The sequence below is a fragment of the Nomascus leucogenys genome, chromosome 2, assembly GCF_006542625.1.
Source record: "Nomascus leucogenys isolate Asia chromosome 2, Asia_NLE_v1, whole genome shotgun sequence".
NCBI classification, from domain to species: domain Eukaryota; kingdom Metazoa; phylum Chordata; class Mammalia; order Primates; family Hylobatidae; genus Nomascus; species Nomascus leucogenys.
The window spans coordinates 74992500-75013282 of NC_044382.1; the positions used below are offsets into that span (position 1 = coordinate 74992500).

At 52.3% G+C, this 20783-nt stretch overlaps 1 protein-coding gene across 2 annotated transcripts; it reads left to right on the forward strand.

The window, feature by feature from the left end:
* The first annotated feature begins 54 nt into the window (after window positions 1–54).
* ZNF668 (zinc finger protein 668) lies at window positions 55–13744 on the forward strand. Of its 2 annotated transcripts, none has more exons than XM_030797941.1 (3): window positions 55–633; window positions 10141–10809; window positions 12314–13744. In XM_030797941.1, the coding sequence occupies exons 2-3, from the start codon at window positions 10163–10165 to the stop codon at window positions 13524–13526; spliced, it is 1860 nt and encodes a 619-aa protein (XP_030653801.1). In that variant the 5' UTR covers window positions 55–633; window positions 10141–10162; the 3' UTR covers window positions 13527–13744. The 2 variants fall into 2 exon arrangements, with proteins under 2 accessions (XP_030653801.1, XP_030653806.1); XM_030797946.1 differs by lacking the exon at window positions 55–633 and adding an exon at window positions 790–1553.
* The last annotated feature ends 7039 nt before the right edge of the window (window positions 13745–20783 follow it).

A 20783-nucleotide genomic window follows, 5' to 3' on the forward strand; every position in this document is an offset into this window, starting at 1 on the left:
AGGACTGACTCCGCCCACGTAGGTCACAACGCGGCGTCTTTGCAACGCTATGCTAGCCACACTTCCGGAAAGAGCAGCTAGAATTGTTCCGGTGCATATTGAATAGGCGCAGAAGAGGGAGAAAAAGATTCTACAGCCCTGGCCACAGTACTTTGGTGACACTTTTCGTGGGGCTCCCTGGAGGACTTTTCCCAAGGCAGATGGAGAAAATTTCGTGAAATCCACTCCCTGCTACTAAAGGAAATGTTGTGGAATATAATTGGACTTAGGTTTTGCAGAGCTTGAGCATGGCCTTTTTGTCCTCCCACCTTCTGGTTCTTGAAGACATTGCCGGTGACCTGGCCCCAGACTAACACGAGGCCGGCGTATACCGTCAGCCTGCCCGGCGTCCCCTTGCCTCAGCACAGAGACCTCTTGCAAGATGCTTCTCTGCCGCCATAGGCTGGAGGTTCCCGGGGAACTTTCCCTTCCTTCCTAGCTGAGGAATATCCCTCACTTCCGCTCGCCGGGCCACCGGTCCCGCCTCCCCGCCCCCCGCTGGGTCCTAGCGCCGGCCCCTCTTTGGCAGGGTCCGGGCTCCTTCGGTGCGAGGAGACGACGCCGACGCCACGGAGTCCGCACAAGTCTCATCGGGTAGGAAACGCCGGCGGGAAGCCGCGAGGGCCCCGGGCAGCCCCCACGCGGCCGCGATCCGAGCTGGCCTCAGTTTCCCTGCGGGCGCCGAGGGCGGACCGGGTTGGCCCAGCGCGAGCAGCGCGGGCGGGGCGGGCGGTGAGCGGCCCCGGGCGCATTGCGGGCCCAGCAGGTCCTAGAACCCGCCGGCTGTCTCCGCGGTTCTGGGCTGCGGACACCCAGGCTCGGCCCGCGCGGCTGCCGGCCCGGTGCGGTGCGGTCTCGGGGGTCCTAGAGCCCGCCATGTTGTGGGTTTTTGTCCCGGCCGCGCGGCACGCGCTGCAAGATCCCCGGCGCCGGCAGCCCCCCTCCCCTGACGAGGCCGGGCCACCACTCCCGCGGTCCTAGAGAACGCCATCTTGCAAGCCTTTGTCCCTCATTCGGCCCTCCGTCCATTCATTTGTTCATCTCCTCATCCTTCGTTCAGTCCTCCTTGCCACGTCCTCCGAGGCCACGTTTTCTGAGGCTCATAACCGGGGTCCTGCCCTCCAGGGGCTGCCTGGCTGGCGGGGGCGCCGCGTACAGACGGTTGCGAGGAGCGAGGAGCTCCGGGTTTCTGCAACTCTTGGCTCCTCGGCGCGCTTCATAGGCCCCACCGCCCTTCAAACTCCCACAAACTTAAGGGACCCCATTTTATTGATGAGGAAACTGAGGCCCAGAGCGGCGTGGGGCCCTTACCTCTCTACTGCCATTAAGTATTCCTGAGGGCACTGGGGAAGGGGGGTTCTTGAAGGATGTAAAGGGGCTTTCCCGTTGGAGAAGGCAGGCAAGGGCTCCCGAGCCCAGGAAACTGTATCTAGAGGTGGAGGGTTGAGAATTGTGGCTGGAGGTTCGGTCGCTGTCGGGAGGAGGACTCTGTCGCTGGAGCTGAGGCTGGAAAAGTAGGTTGGGATCAGGTTGTGAACTGGCCCGGTTGGAGGCCTAGGATATGATTAGCGCTCACTTCTGCAGGGTTCATCCGCTCACTAGGTCACTCCTGGCCGTGAGGCCTGTGTGGTGACTGCTTGTTTAGAGATGGGAAGATTGAGGTGCCTCCTTTTTCTCCTCATCCCTGCCCCAGGGTCCTAGCCTAGGATTTTTGGAAATTGAATCTCTGCTTGCCTAGTGAGACAGCAGAACTTCATCCCCTTCCTAAGCCAGTAGTGAGGCAAAGCAAGGCTTCATCGCCACGGCAGGGAGCCCACTGTGGGATATTGGGGCAATAGTTGGGCCTTGTGGACTTGGAAAGGTGGAAGAATTTAGCTAATAAACAGTTATTGGTGGACATTCTCACAAACTCTTACTGTGGAGGAGGCAGAGGCTACAGACCTGGGTTCAAATTTCATCTGAGGTTGATTCTTTCCATTTGTTTTGGGTCACCACACAGGGTTCTGGGTATAGAGGAGGCAGATGATCGGTTTCCTAGCCCTTTGCCAGCCTGGACTCTGGTGCTGGTGATGAAGAATTAACAACCAAACCATAAGATGTGTAATGCTAGCAAAGCAATAGTCAGGGCTCAGAGAGCAGGTGTTTGGGATTTGAATACTGGCTGGGACCCTGACTAGTTAGCTTGTTTCTTTGTGGTGTCACTTCTCATAAGAACGCTAATCCTGTTGGACCAGGGCCATACCCTTATGACATCATTCAACCTTAATTACTTCCATAAAGGCCTTATCTCCAAATACAGTCACAATGAGAGTTAGAATTTCAATATATGAATGGACAGGGAACATATTCACTTATAATGAACTTCTAGGCAGCTGTGCAATTGGCTTGAGTAGTTGAGTATTATGCACAAAATGCTTAGAATGATACCTTGCCCATGGTAAGCTTGCAAGGAGTATTGTCCAGATGACACCATAAAGGAAATTAGAGAGGAGGGGGCTGGTCACTGTAGCTCATGCCTGTAATCACAGCACTTTAGAAAGCCAAAGTGGAGGAGCACCTGAAGCCAGGAGTTCTCGAGACCACTGTTGGCAGCATAGTGAGACCTTCATCTCTATATACAAAGAATTTTTAATAAATTAGCGAGGTGTAATGGTGGGTGCCTATAGTCCTAGCTACTCAGGAGGATTGCTTGAGTGCAGGAGTTCGAGGCTGAAGTGAGTTATGATTGAGCCACTGCACTCTAGGGTGACAGAGTGAGACCCGATCTCTAAGTAAAAATAAAGGCCAGGCATGGTGGCTCACATCTGTAATCCCAGCACTTTGGAAGGCTGAGGCGGGCGGATCACTTGAGGTCAGGAGTTTGAGACCAGAGTGGCCAACATGGTGAAACCCTGTCTCTACTAAGAATACAAAAGTTTGCCAGGTGTGATGGCTTTCGCCTGTAGTCCCAGCTACTCGGGAGGCTGAGGCTGGAGAAACTTGAACCCGGGAGGTGGAGGTTGCGGTGAATTGAGATCCAGCCACTGCACTCCAGCCTGGGCAACAAAGACTTTCTCTCAAAGAAAATAAATAAATAAAAATAAAATAAATAGGCCGGGCATGGTGGCTCAAGCCTGTAATCCCAGCACTTTGGGAGGCCAAGGTGGGTGGATCACCTGAGGTCAGGAGTTCGAGACCAGCCTGGCCAACATGGCCATCTCTACTAAAAATACAAAAAATTAGCTGGCCGTGGTGGCAGGCGCCTGTAATCCCAAATACTTGGGAGGCTGAGGCAGAAGAATTGCTTGAACCCGGGAGGCAGAGGTTGCAGTGAGCCGACATCACACCATTGCACTCCAGCCTGGGCAACAGAGGGAGACTCTGTCTCAAAAAATAATAATACTCCGTCTCAAAAAAAAAAAAAAAAAAAAATAATAATAATAATAATAATAATGAATAATAATAAAATAAAATAAATAAAAATAAGCCAGGCACGGTGGCTCATGCCTGTAATCCCAGCACTCTGGGAAGCCGAGGTGGTGGATCATCTGAAGTCAGGAGTTCGAGACCAGCCTGGCCAACATGGTGAAACCCCATCTCTACTAAAAATACAAAAAATTAGCCGGGTGTGGTGGTGGATGCCTGTAATTCCAGCTACTCGGGAGGCTGAGGCAGGAAAATCTCGTGAACCGGGGAGGCGGAGGTTGCAGTGAGCAGAGATCATGCCATTGCACTCCAGCCTTGGCAACAAGAGTGAAACTCTGTCTCAAAAATAAATAAATAAATAAATAAAAATAAAAACAACTTTTAAAAAGTAAAGAGGGCTGGGCGCGGTGGTTCATGCCTGTAATCCAAGCACTTTGGGAGGCCAAGGTGGGTGGATCACTTGAGGTCAGGAGTTCAAGACCAGCCTGGCCAATATGGTGAAATCCTCTCTCTACTAAAAATACAAAAATAAGCCGGATGTAGTGGCGGGCACCTATAATCCCAGCTACTTGGGAGGCTGAGGCAGGAGAATCGCTTGAACCTGGGAGGCGGAGGTTGCAGTGAGCAGATATTATGCCACTGCACTCCAGCCTGGGTGACAGAGTGAGACTCCATCTCAAAAAAAGGGCCAGGCGCGGTGGCTCACACCTGTAATCCCAGCACTCTGGGAGGCCGAGGTGGGTGGAACACGAGGTCAATAGATCGAGACCATCCTGGCCAACATGGTGAAACCCCATCTCTACTAAAAATACAAAAATTAGCTGGGATCGGGCTGGGTGCGGTGGCTCATGCCTGTAATCCCAGCACTCTGGGAGGCAGAGGCGGGTGGATCACAAGGTCAGAAGATTGAGACCATCCTGGCTACACAGTGAAACCCTGTCTCTACTAAAAATAAAAAAAATTAGCCAGGCATGGTGGCGGGCACCTGTAGTCCCAGCTACACAGGAGGCTGAGGCAGGAGAATGGCATGAACCCGGGAGGCGGAGCTTGCAGTGAGCCGAGATTGCGCCACTGTACTCCAGCCTGGGCGGGGGAGTGAGACTCCGTCTCAAAAAAAAAAAACAAAATTATTCTGGTATGGTGGCAGGCACCTGTAGTCCCAGCTACTTAGGAGGCTGAAGCAGGAGAATTGCTTGATAGATAATCGTGAGATTCCGTCAAAAAATAATAATAATAATAAAGAGTAGATAGAGAGCGATTATCGGGGTAAAGATAGCATTGAGAAAGGTAGTCATTCAGTGCTCCTTGGTTGGTTAAAAAAGGAAAAAGTTTGGAATATTATAAGGGGGGAAGAAAAGGAAAGGTGGTCAAGAAAGCTCTTTTTGAGGAGGTGACTGGGAGCTGAGATCCAAATAACACCAAAAAAGACAGCTACACAAAGATCCTGGGAGAAGAGTGGCTCAGACAGAGGGAACTGCTAGTGCCACAGCCCTGAGGTGGGAAGGAATTTAGCTTTTTGAGGAGAAGAAAGGGGGCGTCTGCGGGTAGAGCCCAGTGGGCCAGGGAGAGGAGTGGGAGGTGAGGTAGGCAGGATTTTGTACGTGTGTGTGTGTGTGTGTGTGTGTGTGTGTGTGTGTATTTTTAGTAGAGATGGGGTTTCACCATGTTGGCCAGGCTGGTCTCAAACTCCTGGCCTCAAGTGATCTGCCCAGGTAGGCAGGATTTAGATGGTTTGGGGCTATGCTGGCCATGGAAAAGATATTGGTCTTTTTCCTGGGAGCAGTGGGAAGTCTCATGATTCAACCTGAGGGAGAGAATGGAGACTGGTTGAGAGAGTCCTGCCCAGGAGCCTGGAGACCTGGGTTCGAGTCTGGCTCCTTGACCAGTTGTGTGTCCTTGTGTAAAGTTTTTCCTTTGTGGGGGCCTTAATCTCAATATATGAAAAAGAGGTGTAGTGAACACTTAAAATGCTTCTCTCCTAAGAGCTTGTGGAGACCTAAGGATGTGTGTTTGGTTCTTAAGTATTGGTTGGGCCAGGCACGGTGGCTCACGCCTATAATCCCAGCACTTTGGGAGGCTGCAGTGGGAGGATCACTTGAGTCCAGGAGTTCTAGACCAGCCCAGGCAACATAGCAAGACTTCATCTCTACTAAAAATAAAAATTAGCCAGGTATGGTGGTGCATGCCTGTAGTCCCAGCTACTTGGGAGGCTGAAGTGGGAGGATTGCTTGAGTCTGGGAAGTCAAGGCTGCAGTGAGCCATGATTGCACCACTGCACTCCAGCCTGAGCGACAGAGTGAGATCTTGTTTCAAAACCAAACAAACAAACGAAAGTATTGGCTGGAATGATCCAGAGTGTATTTAAAATACAGATTCCTGAGGCCTACCTCAAGCTCTTTAATAAAAAAAAAAAAAAGGCCGGGCGTGGTGGCTCACGCCTGTAATCCCAGCACTTTGGGAGGCCAAGGTGGGCGGATCACGAAGTCAGGAGATTGAGACCATCCTGGCTAACACAGTGAAACCCCGTCTCTACTAAAAATACAAAAAATTAGCCGGGTGTGGTGGCAGGTGCCTGTAGTCCCAGCTACTCGGGAGGCGGAGGTTGCAGTGAGCCAAGATCGCGCCACTGCACTCCAGCCTGGGCGACAGAGTGAGACTCCATCTCAAAAAAAAAAAAAAATCTTTTTAATAGTGGGATGTTAGACAGAGACCTAGCCTACCTGGCCTCTTTGTGTAGCTGGGCCCATGCTGAGACCAACCTGGCACTTCCCTACCTTTTCCCCTGGGAAGTGCCGTGGGAGGAGGGATTTCCCCTCCAGCTACCTGGTGTCTGACTCACAGATAGGGAGGCTGAGACCCAGAGCTGGCAAGAGGCAGTAGAAGGGCCAGAGTTCAGAACCACTGGGCCAAGCCCTCTGAGAGGGAAGCAGAGACATAAAGGGTGCCGGCCAGGGTCTCAAGGCAGTTCTGCAAGGATGAGAGAAGACACAGGTATGACCTGAGCTCAGGGTTCTGGTCACTGTGGGGATGGCCGAGGCAGCAGACAAGCCTAAGAGGCCCCAGACCACTGAGCAAGACCCCAGCAACTTAAGGCAAATTAAACACCTGGACTGAAGTCCCAGCTGCTTAGGTTACCCATTGTGAGACCATGGGCAAGTTACTTAACTCTTGGAACCTTGATTTATTCCTCTGTAAAGTAGGGACAAGAATCCCTATCTCAGGAAGCTATAAGACATTAAATTAAATAAACTAGCACGCCCAGCAATGTGTCTGGCTCTGAGAAGACTCTTTGATAATTGAGGACAGTAATTATTTTTGACTCATTCATTCCTCACCCAACCCTGTCAGGTAAGTACGATCATTATCTCCATTTTTCAGATTAGAAAACTGAGGTTCTTTTTTTTTTTTTTTTTTTTTTTTTGAGACGGAGTCTCGCTCTGTCGCCCAGGCTGGAGTGCAGTGGCGCGATCTCGGCTCACTGCAAGCTCCGCCTCCCAGGTTCACGCCATTCTCCTGCCTCAGCCTCTCCGAGTAGCTGGGACTACAGGCGCCCGCCACCACGCCCGGCTAATTTTTTTTGTATTTTTAGTAGAGACGGGGTTTCACCGTGGTCTCGATCTCCTGACCTTGTGATCCGCCCGCCTCGGCCTCCCAAAGTGCTGGGATTACAAGCGTGAGCCACCGCGCCCGGCCAGAAAACTGAGGTTCTAAGACATGCAGTACATTACACAAGGTCACATCAGCTGGGAAGTGATGGAGGCAAAATCTGAAGCCAGACGGTTTGGCTTCAGGGACTGGGCACTTAACAAAATACTGAACCATTTCTCTGGACCTTGGTTCCCTTATCTGTGAAAATGGAATAATAGAACTTTCCTCATGGGGTTGCCACGAAGGGTAACTGAGCTAATGCACATAAGGAGTTTAGGATACTGCCTGGTATTTGGCGAGTGCTCAGTAAATGTGAGCTATCTTTTTTTATTATTTATTTATTTATTTATTTATTTTTGAGATGAGGTCTCACTCTGTTGCCAGGCTGGAGTGCAGTGGCACCACCTTGGCTTACTGCAACCTCAGTCTCCTTGGGCTCAAGCATTTCTCCTACCTCAGCCTTCTGAGTAGCTGGGAGTACAGGCATGCACCACCATGCCTGGCTAATTTTTGTGTATTTTGTAGAAATGGGATTTTGCTATATCGCCCAGGCTGGTCTTGAACTCCTGGGCTCAAGCGATCCACCCACCTTGGTCTCCCAAAGTGCTAGGATACAGGTGTGAGCCATTGAACCTGGCCCAAGCTATCATTTTTATTAAGGAAGAACATTATCAGGCAGACTCTCCAGAAACCATGTGGAAGAGGTAGTGAGTACCTGATCCAGAAATAGGGAGGTATCCGTTGGAAACTGTAGGAAGAATTCAAGTCATCAGGAAGGTTAGAATTCATTCCCTTTAACTTATCTTCAAGCCCCAGAATGGATAGATTGATTGATTGATTGAGACAGTGTCTTGCCCTGTCTCCCAGGCTGGAGTGCAGTGGTACAGCTTGAACTCCTGGGCTCAAGCAGTCCTCCCACCCCACCCTCTCAAGTAGGCAGGACTACAGGCGCATGCCACCACACCTGGCTAATTTTTATTTTTAGTAGAGATGGGGTCTCGCCAGGTTGCCCAGGCTGGAGTGCAGTTGTACGATCATAGTTCCCTGCAGCCTCGAACCCCTGGATTCAAGGGATCCTCCTGCCTCAGCCTCCCACGTAGCTGGGACTTCAGGTGCATGGCACCACACCTGGCTAAGCCCTAGGATTTAGTGGGAAACGTGAAATAACCAAGTGAGAATAGAATGGAGTTTTGTGGGACTGGGGCCAAACCCAAAGGGGAGATGCTTGAGGATCCTCCTTGTGGAAGTGGTGCTCCAGTGAAGGACTTGTCAGATTTGGAACAAGCAGGAAGGACCTGGGGATTTGCATGGTGTGGTGGAAGCCATGGAAAGTTCTTGAGCAGGGAACAGGAAACATCATTCATTACTTTTGGGAGAAGACCGGCTGCATGGGGTTGGGGAGGGAGGGCAGCGTGCAGGCCTGAGGCCATGACTTTAGGCAGAAGGGTGCTGACTCTAAAGATGTGGCCCTTGCCACGCATCAGGGGTTCCTGTGTCCTCCCTGGGTCAACCAGGTAAGCTGCTTCTCTCGCCCTTTCCTAGCATAAGGGGCCCTGAGTCTCTTTATTTCCCCTAGCACCCTCGTGGCTCAGCTCAGTTTCCTCCTGAACCCCAGTGTCCTAACTTAGAAGCCACCAACCCCTAAGGTGTCCAGATGAGGAAATAGTCTTTTTTTTTCTTTTTTTTGAGACGGAGTCTTGCTCTGTTGCCCAGGCTGGAGTGCAGTGGCGTGATCTCGGCTCACTGCAAGCTCCGCCTCCCGGGTTCACGCCATTCTCCTGCCTCAGCCTCCCGAGTATCTGGGACTACAGGCGCCCGCCACCATGCCTGGCTAATTTTTTTGTATTTTCAGTAGAGACGGGGTTTCACTGTGTTAGCCAGGATGGTCTCAATCTCCTGACCTCGTAATCCACCCGCCTCAGCCTCCCAAAGTGCTGGGATTACAGGCGTGAACCACCGCACCCGGCCGGAAATAGTCTTATAAACAACATTCATTTCACTGAGGTCTCATAGTAATCCACGGGGCTGGAAGTAGAATGTAGGCCTCCTAGCCTCTGGGCACACCTGGCTCCCTGCAGCCCCCACTCCTCAGACCCCTTCCCCCAGCAGCAGCTGCTGAGCACTCCTTAAGTGGATCTGCCATAATCCTCTTCCCTTCATCCCCCAGGGAGGATGAGCTGGTGTTAAGACTAATACAGCCATTAATCCTGTTTCCTCCCAACCATGATCCCCAGGAGCAGCTGGGTGGAGGGCGTCTGGGTTCTGGACCAGAAAATAGGGATCTCAGCTAGAGCTGGTATCCCAGGAGGCCATGTTAGATCAGATACATCAGTTATGACTCAGAAAGAGGCTTCTAGCTGCTAGCAATGGCTCAGGCTGCCTTGAGTGATTCTCCATTACCAGAGTTGTGGGAACAGGCCAACAAGATTCCAGAGCAGAGAGTGGACAGATTCCAGTCTGGGGCGGAGGCCCGTACAGCTGTGCAAGGCCAGAATTCTGTGTGAACAGTTGCTGTCTCTGAGGGCTGACCATCCAGAGGAGGAAAGAAAACACAGATACTGGGGACCTGTCACTTCCAGACAGTGCCAGCTACCAGATTTAGCCCACTGGCTCAGCCCTTTTCTGGTCCCAGGTCTGTCTTTTCTGGGCGCTTGGAGACCTTCAGGCCAGGCCCACGTCTGGGTACACTCTTTATCCTGACATAGTTCTTGGACACTGAACTGAAGAGGGAAGATGGTGAGACAAATGGAACCTGGGCCTCTGGGAATGCCACAGTGTTTGGAAAAGCCCGTTGAGGGGGGAAGTGTAGGTGAATCTTTTGTGACCGCCAGCCTCCTTTCTTAGTGGCTCTGCGGACACTTGGTCCAACTCCTTTCTTCAATGAGCAGATCAGGGAGGAAACGAACGCAGGGTGTCAGAGCCAGGAATGCTGGGCAGGAAGGATGTGGGGGTTCCGAGGTGAGAAATGCAGATGAGATAGGGTTCTCTCTCAGGCCTTCAGAAGTGGCGAAGGTATGTGGCTTTGGTCTAACTTTGCTTCTCTTGCAGAGAAACCCCGTTCACCAAGGCCATGGAAGTGGAGGCTGCAGAGGCCCGGTCCCCAGCCCCCGGCTACAAGCGTTCGGGCCGCCGCTACAAGTGCCTATCCTGTACCAAGACATTTCCAAATGCGCCCAGGGCAGCGCGCCACGCTGCCACACATGGGCCGGCAGACTGCTCTGAGGAGGTGGCCGAGGTGAAGCCAAAGCCAGAGACAGAAGCTAAGGCAGAGGAAGCCAGTGGGGACAAGGTGTCAGGCTCCGCGGCTAAGCCTAGGCCCTATGCGTGTCCGCTATGCCCCAAGGCCTACAAGACGGCACCCGAGCTGCGCAGCCACGGGCGCAGCCACACGGGGGAGAAGCCCTTTCCATGCCCCGAGTGCGGCCGCCGCTTCATGCAGCCGGTGTGCCTGCGCGTGCACCTGGCCTCGCACGCTGGCGAACTGCCCTTCCGCTGTGCGCACTGCCCCAAGGCCTATGGCGCGCTCTCCAAGCTCAAGATCCACCAGCGCGGCCACACAGGCGAGCGGCCCTACGCCTGCGCCGACTGCGGCAAGAGCTTTGCTGACCCTTCAGTGTTCCGCAAGCACCGGCGTACTCACGCTGGCCTGCGGCCCTACAGCTGCGAGCGTTGCGGGAAAGCCTACGCGGAGCTAAAGGACCTCCGCAACCATGAGCGGTGAGGGTGCCTTCTGGGGCAGGGCGACAGCGTTGCTGCAGCCAATGGGGCCTGGGGTTGAGTCTCAGGGTAAAGTGAGCCAATGGGAAGGTGGGCGTGGCAGATCCAAGGGGAGGCATGTGGGAGAAATTGGTGCCCCTGATGGGGCAGAGGTAGCGACCGCCTTGAGGTTGATCCCTGAGAATGGGATTCGGTCAGATTGGCCTCCGTTCCAGGCCAGCTGGAAAGGGGGCGGGGTTTGGAGTTGGGCAGTTCTGAGGGTCTTTTGTGAAGACTAGGAGGTGTGAGTGGGGCCTGGTTTGTCTAGGTCATTTTTTTTTCTTTTTCTCAGCCTCTACATTAATGACACGTTTCTAGGCTGGGCACAATAGCTCACGCCTATAATTCCAGCACTTTGGGAGGCTGAGGCAGGAGGATCTCTTGAGCCCAAGAGTTCAAGACCAGCCTGGGCAACACAGCAAGCCTCGTCTCTATAAAAATAAAAAAATTACCCGAGCGTGGGGATGTACACTTCTAGTCCCAGGTACTTGGGAGGATAAGGTGGGAGGATGGCCTGAGCCCAGGAGGTCGAGGCTGCAGTGAGCCATGATCAGGTCACTGCATTCCAGCCTGGGGAACAGGAAAAAAAAGGCAGAGGACACATATCTTGGTTTTTTGGTTTTTTTGTTTTGTTTTTGTTTGTTTTTTGAGACGGAGTTTTGCTCTTGTTGCCCAGGCTAGAGTGCAATGGAGCGATCTCGGCTCACCGCAACCTCCGCCTCCCGGGTTCAAGCGATTCTCCTGCCTCAGTCTCCCGAGTAGCTGGGATTACAGGCATGCACCACCACGCACGGCTAATTTTGTATTTTTAGTAAAGACGGGGTTTCTCCGTGTTGGTCACAATGGTCTTGAACTCCCGACCTCAGGTGATCCGCCCGCCTCGGCCTCCCAAAGTGCTGAGATTACAGGCGCGAACCACCGCGCCTGGCCAAATCTTAGTCTTTTTTTTTTTTTTTTTTTTTTTTTTGAGATGAAGTCTCCCTCTGCCGCCCAGGTTGGAGTGCAGTGGCAAGATCTCAGCTCACTGCAAGCTCCGCCTCCCGGGTTCACGCCATTCTCCTGCCTCAGCCTCCCGAGTAGCTGGGACTACAGGCACCCACCACCACACCCGGCTAATTTTTTGTATTTTTGGTAGAGACGGGGTTTCACCATGTTAGCCAGGATGGTCTCCATCGCCTGACCTCGTGATCCGCCCGCCTCGGCCTCCCAAAGTGTGGAATTACAGGCATGAGCCACCGCGCCCGGCCCATATCTTGGTCTTTAATGTGCAGAGACAGGTCTTTGGAATAGAGACACCCAGCCAGCCTGAAGTCTTCTTCCTCTGGGGTGCAGCCATGTGGCTGTTAGGAGATTAAGCCTAGGCCCCCACGGACATTTGGGGAACCCCTAAAGTACAGACCAGACAGGCAGTGGGGTCAGGTTATGGATCTGTCGCCTTCATGCCAAGCCCTCCACACCCCCGCAGGTCCCACACCGGCGAGCGCCCCTTCCTCTGCTCCGAGTGCGGGAAGAGCTTCTCTCGCTCATCCTCGCTCACGTGCCACCAGCGCATCCACGCGGCACAGAAGCCCTACCGCTGCCCGGCCTGCGGCAAGGGCTTCACACAGCTCAGTTCCTACCAGAGCCACGAGCGCACGCACTCGGGGGAGAAGCCCTTCCTGTGCCCGCGCTGCGGCCGCATGTTCTCCGACCCCTCGAGCTTCCGTCGCCACCAGCGCGCCCATGAGGGGGTGAAGCCGTACCATTGCGAGAAGTGTGGCAAGGACTTCCGGCAGCCAGCGGACCTGGCCATGCACCGGCGTGTGCACACGGGCGACCGGCCGTTCAAGTGCCTGCAGTGTGACAAGACGTTCGTGGCGTCCTGGGACCTCAAGCGGCACACGCTGGTGCACTCTGGCCAGCGGCCCTTCCGCTGTGAGGAGTGCGGGCGAGCCTTCGCCGAGCGTGCCAGCCTCACGAAGCACAGCCGGGTGCACTCGGGGGAGCGCCCCTTCCACTGTAACGCGTGTGGGAAATCCTTTGTGGTGTCGTCGAGCCTGAGGAAGCACGAGCGGACCCATCGAAGCAGTGAGGCCGCGGGGGTGCCCCCTGCACAGGAGCTGGTGGTGGGGTTGGCGCTGCCTGTGGGCGTGGCAGGTGAGAGTTCAGCCGCCCCGGCAGCAGGGGCGGGGCTAGGGGACCCTCCAGCAGGGCTGCTAGGGCTGCCCCCGGAGTCAGGTGGTGTGATGGCCACACAGTGGCAGGTGGTGGGCATGACGGTGGAGCATGTGGAATGCCCAGATGCTGGTGTCCGGGAGGCTCCGGGTCCCTTGGAAGGGGCAGGCGAGGCGGGGGCTGAGGAGGCTGACGAGAAGCCCCCCCAGTTTGTGTGCCGAGAGTGCAAGGAGACCTTCTCCACAATGACGCTGCTGCGTCGGCACGAGCGCTCACACCCGGAGCTCCGGCCCTTCCCCTGCACCCAGTGCGGCAAAAGCTTCTCTGACCGGGCTGGGCTGCGCAAACACAGCCGCACTCACAGCTCAGTGCGCCCCTACACCTGCCCCCATTGTCCCAAGGCCTTCTTGAGTGCCAGCGACCTGCGCAAGCATGAACGCACCCACCCTGTGCCCATGGGGACCCCCACACCCCTGGAGCCCCTGGTGGCTTTGCTAGGAATGCCTGAAGAGGGGCCGGCCTGAAGCCCGTGAGCCCCCAGCACCATACTCCAGGAGCCCAGCCCCCATCGGGGGCTTCCTGTACCTCCTTTTGCCTGGCTCTGCTCTTTAGACTCCAGATCCCTACCCCTCAGCAACTAGCTCACCTGTCACCCAGCTAAGAGAGCTGGGACAGTGGAGGCTGGCAGAAGCTGAGACGTGACTGTCTAGGAGTAACACTCATTAAAGCTTTCATTTTGGCACCAGGTCGTCTTCTGTGTTCTGGTTGGGAGTGAATGGGTGGGATTTTGGGCATCAGATAAGGTTCAGTGGAGACCCCTGGATCCACAGATTTGAAACTAGAAGGGTCTTTGGATGCAGTTTCCCAAAGTATGTTTCAGGATGCCTAGTGACAGAAGGTTTCATGGGCAGGTAAGAAAAGAAATTCCCTGTGCCCTTCTTGGGATTCTTGGTGATCAAAACTTGGTGATCAAAAGTGGGCTGGGGTGGCCCTGGAGGAGCAGTCCTTCTGGCAGCCGGGAGCTGGCCTCTCCAGGCCCACTGCCCCCTTGTTGTGAGGGCCTGGGACTTAGGAATCTGCCCTCAAAAGGGGTATTGTTCATTAAAATCTACCCATTTCCTCATAGAAAATACGTCTTCAATTGCCTGGTGGTGGTGGCTCACACCTGTAATCCCAGCACTTTGGGAGGCTGAGGCAGGCAGATCACCTGAGGTCAGCAGTTCTGAGACCAGCCTAGTCAACATGGTGAAACCCTGTCTCTATTAAAATTACAAAAATTAGCCAGATGTGGTGGCGCATGCCATAGTCCCAGCTACTCAGGAGGCTGAGGCAGGAGAATCACTTGAACCCGGGAGGCGGAGGTTGCGGTGAGCCGAGATCCCACCACTGCACTCCAGCCTGGGCTACAGAGCAAAACTCTGACTCAAAAAAAAAAAAAAATTATCACAAGCATTGATAAGTCCAACAGTGAACACATCTGTTTAGCTTTGTTTAGCCCATACTTGATTATGGAAACCTTTTACTGAGTAGTTCTACTTTTATCCTTTCATAGATAATAAACTGTGGATAAAAATTAGTTATCTTTCCTTTATACTAAAGTAACAAATTAGAAAATTACTTGGTGGAAAAAGGATTCCCAATTCACAACAAAATCCATGGACCATGAAGGAATAAACCTCACAAGAAATGTGCAAAACCTGTATGAGAAGAAATATCTCCAACCTGAAGGATATGAAATAAGACCTAAGTAAATGGAGACATATACCATATACCTGAATGGAAAGACTGATTATTAAAAGATGTCCACCAGGTCCGGTGGCTTACGGCTTTAATTCCAGCATTTTGGGAGGCCGAGGTGGGAGGATCAGCTGACATCAGGAGTTGGAGACCAGCCTGGCCAGCATGGTGAAGCCCTATCTCTACTGAGAAGTACAAAAATTAGCCGGGTATAGTGGTGGTCACCTCTAATCTCAGCTACTTGGGAGGCTGAGGCAGGAGAATTGCTTGAACCCGGGAGGCAGAGGTTGCAGTGAGCTGAGAACAAGCCGTTGCACTCCAGCTTGGGTGATAACAGCGAAACTCTGTCTCAAAATAAATAAATAAATAGGCCAGGTGTGGTGGCTCATGCCTGTAATCCCAGCACTTTGGGAGGCCGAGGAGGGTGGGTCACCTGAGGTCAGGAGTTTGAGACCAGCCTGGCCAACATGGTGAAATCCCATCTCTACTAAAAATACAAAATTAGCCGGGTGTGGTGGCACATGCCTGTAATCCCAGCTACTTACGAGGCTGAGGTAGGAGAATCACTTGAACCTGGGAGGTGGAGGTTGCTGTGAGCCGAGATTGTGCCATTGCACTCCAGCCCAGGCAACAAGAGTGAAACTCTGTCTCAATAAATAAATAGGCCGAGCATGGTGGCTCATGCCTGTAAGCCCAGCACTTTGGGAGGCCGAGGAGGGCGGATCATCTGAGGTCAGGAGATCGAGACCGTCCTGGCCAACACGGTGAAACCCCATCTCTACTAAAAATACAAAAAAATTAACCGGGCATGGTGGCAGGCGCCTGTGGAGTCCCAGTTACTTGGGAGGCTGAGGCGGGAGAATCGGCTTGAACCCGGGAGGCGGAGGTTGCAGTGAGCCCAGATTGTGCCACTGCACTCCAGCCTGGGCGACAGAGTGAGACTCCATCTCAAAAAATAAATAAATAAATAAAGCCGAATGGGCTGGGTACAGTGGCTCATGCCTGTAATCCCAGCACTTTGGGAGGCCAAGGTAGGCAGATCACCTCAGGTCAGGAGTTTGAGACCAGCCTGGCCAACCATAGCCAACATGGTGAAACCCCATCTCTACTAAAAATACAAAAATTAGCCAGGCATGGTGGCAGGTGCCTGTAATCCCAGCTACTTGGGAGGCTGAGGGACAAGAATCCCTTGAACCTGGAAGGTGTGGAGGTTGCAGTGAGCCAAGATGGCGCCCACTGCACCCTAGCCTGGGCGACAGACCAAAACTCCATTTAAAAAAAAAAAGATGTCGATTCTCCCTAGTTTAGTCCTTAAATTCACTGCCATCCTGAAGGATTATTTATTTATTTAGAGATAAAGTCTTGCTCTATCGCCCAGGCTGGTGTGAAGTGGTGCAATCTCAGCTCACTGCAACCTCTGCCTCCCGTGTTCAAGCTATTTATTTTTGAGACTGAGTTTCACTCTTGTTGCCCAGGCTAGAATGCAATGGCACGATCTCAGCTCACTGCAACCTCCACCTCCCAAGTTCAAGCAATTCTCTTGCATCAGCCTCCCGAGTAGCTGAGAAGGACTACAAGTGCCTGCCATCACACCCGGCTAATTTCTTGTATTATTTTTTCTTTTTCTTTTTTTTTTTTACATGGAGTTTCACTCTTGTTGCCCAGGCTGGAGTACAATGCCACAATCTCAGCTCACTGCAACCTCTGCCTCCTGGGTTCAAGCAATTCTCCTGCCTCAGCCTCCCAAGTAGCTGGGACTACAGGTGTATGTCACTATGCCTGGCTAAGTTTTGTATTTTTAGTAGAGACGGGGTTTCACCATGTTGGCCAGGCTTGTCTCGAACTCCTGACCTCAGGTGATCCACCCGCCTTGGCCTCCGAAAGTGCTGGGATTACAGGCGTGAGCCACCGTGCCCAGCCAGGATTTTTAAACATAACGTGAAAATTCAAACTTCAGATACAACACCATATAATTCAAAGTTCACATATAATACAGTATCATTTATTTTTTCTTTTGGGATAAGGTCTCATTCTGTCACTCAGGCTAGAGTGCAGTGGTGTGATCATGGCTCACTGCAGCCCCGACTTCCCAGGCTCTACAAGCAATCCTCCTCCCTCAGCCTTGAGAGTAGCTGGGACTACAGGCACACACCAGCACAGGTGGCAAAGTTTTCTATTTTCGTGTAGAGACAGGGTTTCACCATGTTGCCCAGAATGGTCTCAAACTCCTAAGCTCAATCAATCCTCCCGCTTTGGCTTCCCAAAGTGCTGGGATTACAGGCATGAGCCACCGAGTTAGGCCAATATGGTTTTTTAAAACAGGCCGGGCACGATGGCTCACGCCTGTAATCCCAGCACTTCGGGAGGCAGAGGTGGGTGGATCATCTGAGGTCAGGAGTTTCAGAACAGCCTGGCCAAGATGGCGAAACCCTGTCCCTACTGAAAAAAAAAAATACAAAAATTAGCCAGGCATGGTGGCACGTGCCTGTAGTCCCAGCTACTCGGGAGGCTGAGGCGGGAGAATCGCTTGAATCCAGGAGGCAGAGGTTGCAGTGAGCCGAGATCGCACCACTGCACTCCAGCCAGGGTGACAGAGTGAGACAACGTCTCAAAAAAAGAAAACAAAAACAAAAACCAGATAATGTATTCGACATTCTTCATTTTTTATTTATTTTGAGATAGGGTCTCGCTCCATTGCCTGGGCTGGAGTGCAGTGGAAGATCACAGCTCACTGCAGCCTTGAACTCCTGAGCTCGAGTGATCCTCCCTCCTCAGCCTCCTGAGGAGCTAGACTACTGGTGCACCCAGCTAATTTTTTTAACTTTTTGTAGAGGCAGTGAGTTGCTACATTGCTACGCTGGTCTTCAGCTCCTGGGCTCAAGTGATCCTCCCCGCTCAGTCTCCCAAAGTGCTGGGATTACAGGCGTGAGCCACTGAACCCAGCCTGTTTGACATAATAGATAATCAAACACCAGGCCGGGTGCGGTGGCTCATGCCTGTAATCCCAGCACTTTGGGAGGCCGAGGCGGGCGGATCATGAGGTCAGGAGATTGAGACCATCCTGGCTAACGTGGTGAAACCCCATCTCTACTAAAAATACAAAAAATTAGCCGGTGTGGTGGTGGGTGCCTGTAGTCCCAGCTACTTGGGAGGCTGAGGAAGGAGAATGGCATGAACCCAGGAGGCAGAGCTTGCAGTGAGCCAAGATTGCACCACTGCACTCCAGCCTGGGCGACAGAGCGAGACTCCATCTCAAAAAAAAAAAAAAAAAAAAAAGATAATCAAACACCAAAGTACTAGGGGGAAAAGCAAACATTGTTTGAGCCCAGGAGCCGGAGGTTGCAGTGAGCCGAGATTGTGCCACTGTACTCCAGCCTGGGTGACAGAGCAAGACTCCCTCTAAAAAAAAAAAATTAGCCTGGCATGGCAGCACACACTTGAGAAGCTGAGGCAGGAGAATTGGTTGAACTAGGGAGACGGAGGTTGCAGTGAGCCAAGATTGTGAACTGCACTCCAGCCTGGGTGACAGGGAGACTCTGTCTAAAAAAAAAAAAAAAAAAAAAAAAAAAAAAAAAAAAGATTATAGTTACCTTTACCTTTAAGTGCTCTATGGATCACAACCTGGACATTACACAACATTAAGTGTTCCCTTTGAGATATTCCTTCAGACTCTGGGAGGCCAAAGCAGGTGGATCACTTGAGGTCAGAAGTTCAAGACAGCCTGACCAACATGGTGAAACCCCGTCTCTGCTAAACAAATACAAAATTAGCCGGGCGTGGTGGTGCATGCCTGTAATCCCAGCTACTTGGGAGGCTGAGGCAGGAGAATCATTTAAATCCAGGCGGTGGATGTTGCAGTGAGCTGAGATTCCACCATTGCACTCCAGCCTGACCAACGTGGTGAAACCCCGTCTCCACTGAAAATACAAAAATTAAGGCCGGGCACCGTGGCTCACTCCTGTGATCCCAGCACTTTGGGAGGCCGAGGCGGGTCAATCATGAGGTCAAGAGATCGAGACCACCCTATCCAACATGGTGAAACCCTGTCTCTACGAAAAATACAAAAATTAGCTGAGTGTGGTGGCGCGCACCTGTAGTCCCAGCTACTTGGGAGGCTGAGGCAGGAGAATCCCTTGAACCTGGGAGGCGGAGGTTGCACTGAGTCAAGATCACACCACTGCACCTCTAGCCTGCGACCCGCTGCACCTCTAGCCTGGTGACAGAGAGAGACCTCATCTCAAAAAAAAAAAAGAAGAAGAAGAAGAAGAAAAGAAAAGAGCTATTCCTTCAGGTCCTCATGGAACTACTGACTCAGCTGACCTGAAGGACTCCACAAGGAGCTAATTCCCCCAAAAATGCAGCTTCTACATCCTTCCCCCAATCAATCAATGACCCAGTTGCCCAAAACCTTACCCTCCACAATCCCCTACCCTCCACAATCCCCTTAGAAACCCTCTCCCAGAATTGCTTGGGGAGATAGATTCGAGGGCCTCTTCCCATCTCTGCACTAGGTGCCCTACACCAGTAACTCTCTCTCTGCTGCATCCCTACTGTCTTGGTGTAATGGAGCTATGGCTGCACAGCAGGCAAAGGAACCTACAGGTCCCCTAACAATGAAAGGTAAAAAGGAGTCACCAATCCAAAGCAACTGCAAATCCAGCTGGGAAATTCTTTTAGGCTTCCAGGCCCGGAAATGGTTTTCTATGGCTCTTTTCTGCCCTCTTGGCTCTCAGCTCTGCCCTCTGTGTCAGCCATCTTTTCTTTTTTTTTTTGAGACGGAGTCTCGCTCTGTCGTCCAGGCTGGAGTGCAGTGGCATGATCTCGGCTCACTGCAAGCTCTGCCTCCCGGGTTCACGCCATTCTCCTGCCTCAGCCTCCCGAGTAGCTGGGACGACAGGCGCCCGCCACCACACCGAGCTAATTTTCGTATTTTTAGTAGAGACAGGGTTTCACCATGTTGGCCAGGCTGGTCTCGATCTCTTGACCTCGTGATCTGCCCTCCTTGGCCTCCCAAAGTGCTGGGATTACAGGCATGAGCCACCGCACTCGGCCTTTCTTTTTTTTAAGACAGGGTCTCACTCTGTTGCCCAGCCTGGAGTGCAGTGGCATGATCTCGACTCACTGCAACCTCCACCTCCTCACTCAAGCGATTCTTATTCTTGTGCCTCAGCCTTCCGAGTAGCTGGGACTACAGGCATGCACCACCACACCCAGATAATTTTTTTGTATTTTTAGTAGAGACAGAGTTTTACCATGTTGGCCAGGCTGGTCTCTAACTCCTGACCTCAAATGATCCACCCACCTCAGCCTCCCAAAGTGTTGTGACTACAGGTGTGAGCGACTGTGCCTGGCCTTAATTTTTTTGATAATACATGTTATAGCTTAGAATAGCTTAGATATTTACTTGTCCTCTTCACTAGAATATAAACTCCATGAAAGCAGAGGCCTTGTCTGTATTTTCACCTCTATTTCTCTAGCACCTAACACAATGCCTGGCACACAGGTCTTGCTCAATACATATTTTATGAATAAATGAGTGAAGGAGTTAAGTGTGGAATGGCACGGTACAGTAGGCTGAATAGAGACCCCCCTAAATATGTCCACATCCTATTCCTGGAATCTATGAATGTCACGTTATATGGTGACAGGGATTTTGAAAATGTGAAGGATCCTGAGATGGAGAGATTATTCAGGATTATCCAAGTAGGCGATATGTAATCATGAACATCCTCCTAAGAGGCACACAGGAGGAATAAGTCTCAGAGGAAAAAGTGGAGTGATGATGAAGGCAGAGATGGATTCATGTGCTTTCCAATGGAGGATGGACCCGCCAGCCAAGGAATACAGGTAGCCTTTCTAAACTGAAAGAGGGTGGGGTGCAATAGCTCACACCTGTAATCCCAGACCTTTGGGAGACTGAGGCAGGAGGATCTCCTGAGTCCAGGACTTTGAGACCAGTCTGGGCAACAGAGTGAGACCTCATCTCTACAAAAAATAAACAAAATTAGCAGGGCGTGGTGGCGTGAGCCTGTGGTCCCAGCTAC

Coding starts and splice junctions, on each gene's coding strand:
- ZNF668 (XM_030797941.1), top strand. CDS start 10,163: ATGGAAGTGGAGGCTGCAGAGGCCCGGTCCCCAGCCCCCGGCTACAAG. Junction 10,810..12,313: donor GACCTCCGCAACCATGAGCG/GTGAGGGTGCCT, acceptor ACACCCCCGCAG/GTCCCACACCGGCGAGCGCC.